The sequence below is a fragment of the Echinops telfairi genome, unplaced genomic scaffold (genome assembly GCF_000313985.2).
Source record: "Echinops telfairi isolate 266 unplaced genomic scaffold, ASM31398v2 ScPeMD7_5592;HRSCAF=6446, whole genome shotgun sequence".
NCBI lineage: Eukaryota > Metazoa > Chordata > Mammalia > Afrosoricida > Tenrecidae > Echinops > Echinops telfairi.
In genome coordinates this window covers 44,380,717-44,386,978 of record NW_022109491.1, presented here as the reverse complement: position 1 = coordinate 44,386,978, position 6,262 = coordinate 44,380,717, and the positions used below count along the sequence as shown (strand labels likewise).

The 6,262-nt window shown below is 38.9% G+C and overlaps 1 protein-coding gene across 1 annotated transcript in view; it reads right to left on the bottom strand.

The window, feature by feature from the left end:
• Positions 1-6,262, bottom strand: part of PCSK2 (proprotein convertase subtilisin/kexin type 2) — a 300,350-nt gene that overhangs the window by 81,066 nt on the left and 213,022 nt on the right. The window contains exon 6 of the mRNA XM_004697816.2: positions 5,692-5,768. Within this exon, the coding sequence (XP_004697873.1) occupies positions 5,692-5,768 (77 nt within the window). The remainder of the gene's footprint in view (positions 1-5,691; positions 5,769-6,262) is intronic.

Here is a 6,262-nt window from a genome sequence, read left to right as displayed (position 1 = left end):
CGGGAAGGGGTGCATCCTGGAATGCCAATTTAATAGAACAATGTGTTCTTGCAATGAGTAAGTGCTTGAGTGGAGGCCCAATGTCCATCTGCTGCCTTGATACTAAACCTATAGATATATGCACGTGACTAATTACTTCTTTTATAAAGCTCTTTCTTACATATATATGAGTGTTGCTGGATTTGCTTCAACAGATATCAATCACGGTTGTACAACATGAAGCGTATAAACAATGGCATTGGATTATACATGTAGAAGTTGTTGAGTCGAAGAATGTTTTGTTGTGTATATTCTTGTCAAAATTGAAAAAAAATCACACAAATAGCAATGACTACAAGGACAAAGAAAATGTTACAAAAATTTTTGTGATATAAGTTGTACAGCACTTCTTGATTTGTTTGAACTATTGGATTGTATGATATATAGATGAAGTGCCAATAAAACTGTTAAAATAATAACAATGTCCCCAGGGTGTAACAGAATGATCCCCTTAGTTGCTAGTCCAAACCTTTACTGTCCCACTTCCAGGCAGATTTTTTAAAGAAGGTCTTGCCTTCCACTAGTCTCTCAAACTCCCAGAGCAGCCATCCAGGCCACCTACTGAATACGTCCTGTCACTTCCTGCATCTCTATCTTTTACTAAATTGTGCGTTTGCTCAAGAACACATCAGAACCTCTCTCTCACAAATCTACCTCTTAATTATATTCAAATTGTACACCAAATGTCAGTTCTTCAATGAAGCCTTTCCTAGTTCCCAAAGCAGAGATATTTTTCTTTCATCTGTTCTCCAAAGTTACTTTATGATAGAGACCATGTAAGACAGCGACCAAAGGCATAGGACGTGGAGTTAACTCACTACCTTCAAACCCTGCCACCACTACTTACTAATGAGACACTTAACGTCTCTGTACCTCAGTGTCCAAAATAAAGAAGATTACACTGATAATACCTATTCCAGAGCTTTTATGAGAACTATTTCAATTAATACATGCAAACCACTTAAACAGCACTGTAAGCACAATAACTGCACAACATATCATAGATGTCCTTTTTATTTTAGTGCTGGCTATATTTAGAATTCTAGTGGGTTGAGCATATTGTTACATCACTTGACGCCTGGCATGATAATGCAAGTTTCTCAGTAGCAGGGTGGCCATATTTGCTGTGACCACCATCCTGGCTTCTGGTATGGTGCAGTGTGAGGCCCTATTTGTCAATATGTGTATAAGGCATATACCGATTTTCTAGGGAAATATTTTGGTAAATATAAATTTCTTGTACATGCTCAAAATAAACATGTAAAGGAAAGCATTTTTGTTTTCATATAAATACAGAATACTGCCACTCAATAGGGAATCATCAAAGTAACAGAGATATGTGATAAATATCAGAAAGTTATAAAGGTAATTGTTGGTATCAGCAAGTTCTGACATGCGTGCATGGCATGCAGAGCGATTTGTGGGAGGCTGCTTCTCTGGAAAATGTGGTAATTATCGTGTGCTCTGGAGTTGATTCCAATTCATAAAAACCCTACAGAGTAGAGTAGAACAGCCCCATAAAGTTTACAAGGTTGGAGTCTCATCCAGGCTCAGAAAAGACTGCAGAGAGGCTGGTGGATTTAAGGTTCTGATCTTTGGGTTATCAGCCAAGACCTGAACCACTGCACCACCAGGGCTTCTCAGGAAAATATTGTAGTGGGTTCTTAAAATATTCTTGCATAGTCAAATCACATTGAAATAAATAATTTCATGAGTGTCAAACAAAAATTCTAGTTCCTTTTTTATTTTCCTGTGTTAGTCTGGGTTGGCTAGAGAAACAAATACAGAGACACTCATATGTGTACAAAAAAGAGCTTTATATAAAAGAGTAATTGTATATTAAGAAAACATCCCAGCTGGGTCCAGATCAAGTCCATAAGTCTGATATTGCCTATATATCTGATCCTCGTCTGTAAATTCCTCTTCAGACTCATGCAATACATGCAATGACGCCAAATGCAGGAAGATCACAGGCCAGTGGGTGGAAAGTCTTGTGGATCCAGTGGTGGTGGAAGCATCTCAGCGCTGGCTTGGGTGTCCACGTGGCTCCTGCAGTTCCAGGGCTCCGGCTCCATCAATGTGTCTCCACGTGGCTTGTCAACAGGAAAGTCTTGCAGGGAGAGTGGGCCTGACCTCCAATGAGCTATTTGTATCTCTCTGCCCTTCAATTAACCCCACATGTGTTTATTGGCCAGGTTGACACAATAAACATTAACTATCTCAGAAGCCCAGACTAACAAAGCTTCTGATATACACTAATTGTTTGACCAGGGAAATCACTTGACCTCCCTGCCTGCTTCTTTATGAGTCTAAGCTGAGAATGACAACGTTTGCTTATCTTCTACTTAATGTTGCCATGAGAAGCAAAAGAAATGGATAAAATACAATAATGTATTTTGAAGCAAAGTTGGCTTCCTCTCATGAACTTTACCTTAGGATATCAATAATAGTGAAGCACTAGATTGAAAAATTATAGTATTTTTGGTTGAACAAGCTTCCTGCATTTAATTTTTGATATTATATGCCATCAGCTACTATTTAAGCAAATATTTACTTGAAGAAAAAGGAGACAGTATCCTGGCAACACAAATGATTAATGTGCTCAGCTGCTAAATGAAAGAAGGCTGGCAGTTTAAGTTTACCCAGAGATGCCTCACAAGAAAGACTTGACAATTTACCTCAGAAAAATCAGTCATTAAAAACCCCAATGAACATTGGCTAAACTAAAGACACTATCAATATGTAGTTGGGCTGCTAACTGCAAGGTCAGAAGTTCAAAACCACCAGCTAGCTCCATGGGAGAAAGATGAAACTTCTATTCCTGGAAAGAATTATAGTCTAGGAAACTTAAAGGGGCAGTTCTACCCTGTCCTATAGCATCACCACGTTTCAGCATTGACTCAGTGGCAGTGGCAGTGATGCCCCACACGTATGATTGATAATGTTATCTAGCTGTGGCAGTTACATAATCTCTTTTCTACTTGTGAAGGGGTGGAGTCTAGCCTGTCAATCAGGCAATAGCCAATGAGGCCTCTGTGTGGGCATGGCTTTCTCCTGAGGACTCTGGGAATTCCTGTATTCCCCCCTGGAGGCAGGAGACACTCTGCTTGTCTCCCGGTGGGAGACAAGTCACATGGGGCTATGCTGATAGAGCCAGAGCCCTGGAGCTGGAGGAGCCACGTGGAGACTCACACCAGGGCTGAGATGCTCTACCACCACTGGATCCACAAGACTTTCCACCTACTGGCCTATGATCTTCCTGCATTCTGTGTCATTGCATGTGTTGCGTGAGTCTGAAGAGGAATTGTAGACTGGTATTAGACATATGGCTAATATCGGACATATGGACTTGATCTGCACTGGGCTGGGCTGTTTTCTTAATACACAATTACTGTTTGATATAAAGTTATCTCTTAACACATGAGTGTCTTGTTTCTCTAGTCAACCCAGACTAACACATTAACATAAAATGACAGTGATGTCTCTAAGGCAGTGGTTCCCAACCTTCCTCATGCCACAACCATTTAATACAGTTCCTCATGTTGTGGTGACCCTAACCGTAAAATTATTTTCATTGCTACTTCATAACTGCAATTTTGCTACTGTTATGAATCATCATGTAAATATCTGATATGTAGGATGTATTTTCATTGTTATTACAAATTGAACATAATTAAAGCATAGTGATTAATCACAAAAACAATATGTAATTATATATTGTGAAACATTTATTGCTAATTAAAAATTAATGAAACTTTGTCTTGAAGTATGGTGTAGCATGGGTAACAGTCTTCACGCTGGGTACTATATGTGCCCATATCTGCCTATGGGTAGACCTGCCTGGAGACAGATAGAGGAGCCATGTCTCAGTTCCTAAGACCATTGGAAATATGTGGTTTTTCCAATGGTCTTAGGCAACCCCTGTGAAAGGGTTGTTCGACCCCCAAAGGAGTTGTGACCCACAGGTTGAGAACTGCTGCTCTAAGGTTAATCAGTGACAGATCTAAACCATAGATATATGAATGGATTTTGGGTTTAATTCTAGTCCCAATCTAAGAACAATTATTTCTTATGACATGGCCCTGTTTGATGCCCTCCTTCATGAAGACATCACTGGAGACACAGGTGCTGTAGTAAAATGTGATGAATAAACTAGATGGTGCCCAGCTATCAGAAGGAACAGTGTCTGAGGTCATAAGACTTGTCTTCAAACAGTCATCTATGTGAGGCATCCACTAAGTCCACATGGAAGAAGCACACCAGCCTGTGGGATCTGAGGATTGTAAATGATAAAATCCAAATGTAAAGGAGGAAATGGTACCCGAGTTTAAATTGTGAATGCTCAGTTTGCAGAGGCTATGGATGGCAGTAAAGGTCCAAACCCATTTACAGGGTGCACATATGGATTAAGCCTCTAGTGAATCCCCTCGGGTCATAGTTGAGAGAGATGAATAGGCTTGTTATCAGAGAGCATTGTAAAGTCGATTATGACAGATGTAGTTAGGTTAAAATGTAAGATTTCATCACTTGATCTCCATTTTGACCTATTTTAAATTTGTTTCAGGTTTTTAAAAAGGAGTGAAGGGGAAATACACATGGATTAAGCCTCTGGTAACTCCCCTCTGACCAAAGACCATGGATATGAGTCATCCTGCTATCATGCAGTATACATTGGAAAGTGGATTATTGCAGATATAGTCAGATTAAAATTTTAACACACTATCATTTGATCTCCCTTTTGGCCCATTTAAAATTTGTTCTGGTTTTTAATTTTTCTTCTCTCTTTTTCATTGAAGGTCTTTTCCTCTGTTCTACTTTGTCATTGTTGTTAGGTTTTTGTTTTAATGTTTTCTGTATATGAAATCCAGGATAGGTGAATTTATTGAAACAGTAACTGAATTAATGGTTCTTTGGGGGTATGACAGGGGAGGCTGGGGAGCTAATAAAAATGAGTACAACAATGAAGAAAATGAATTGTGCTGGTGATTGTACAACTCTTCTTGAAGTGACTGAAGTATTGAATTGTATGCTATGTGAGTTATATGCCAATAAAACTGTTATGAAACAAACCAAACCAAACCCCTTGGAGCACAGCTGTGCTGTGTCATACATTGGCCTACCAAGAAGGATAATTGACTCAATGGTAACTAGTTACTGGTTGATCTACATGCTTAGTAGTAAAATAGGCCAAAGAGCAACCTCATACCTTTGGGTGGACCATATAGATAGTTTTATGTGGTAGCATCTTTATCTCAAGTAATAATTCAAGTTCCTTCTGAGCATGCTTTCCTACTTTAAGTGAGCTATTAGAAGGTTATAGCGGAAATGCTTTTCAAACATATGCAAACACCGATCCATAGGGCGAAGCATTTTCTGCGATAGTTTCAATAGATCAAATGAAGTCAGCATACCTTGAATCACTTTCTAGTGGGCTGTCAGAATTTATTATTTCTATTTTATTTAAAGATATTTCCAGGAGAACATTGCAATATTCTCCAAGAACATTAATGGCTATAATCATTAATAATAATAATAATATAATTTAGTGATGTTTGAGTTTATTTTTCAGTGATAGTAAAGTCTTAGGGACAGAACAAGCAAAATAAAATGTTAGCACTTAAATTTAAAGGTAGCTTTCAAAGCGCAATTTACCTGTTAAACCAGTCATCTGTGTACCGAGGATACGGATAAGGATCGTTGCTGCTGAAGTCATAGCTTGCTTTGTGATTCTGAAAGAACACAAGGTGTCTCATTAGGTAAATAAAGCCAAAGAAACAAGCAAAAGAGAGGGTTGTAAGACATGGCTGCTCTATGTTTGCTCACAGGCTCTCCCTGAAGTGTTGCGGTCACACGCAAAGTTGGCACACACTTAAAATTCGTGACAGAGCTAACGTGTTTTCTGGAGTTTTCTACCCTCTCTTTCTATTGATTTCCAGGTTTTCTAATTGCATCGTATTTCAGCCTTCAAGACGTTAGCAAACTGGCGCCGATGTTTTCCAGGATGGTCCAGATTTTAAGTTGAGATAGCCTATGAGTTTCATCCAGAATCTGGATATTCTCTGATGCTTCCTTAGACTGATAGTCAGAATGTTCTAGTTCTCATGTTACAAATGAAACAACTTCTTATGATTTTTGATTTTATGTATAAGGCTCATGTCCAGCTCCCTGCTTTAGACTGCTGCCATTCTTGTTCTCTTTTCACTTATAAGTACTAAACTCCTGC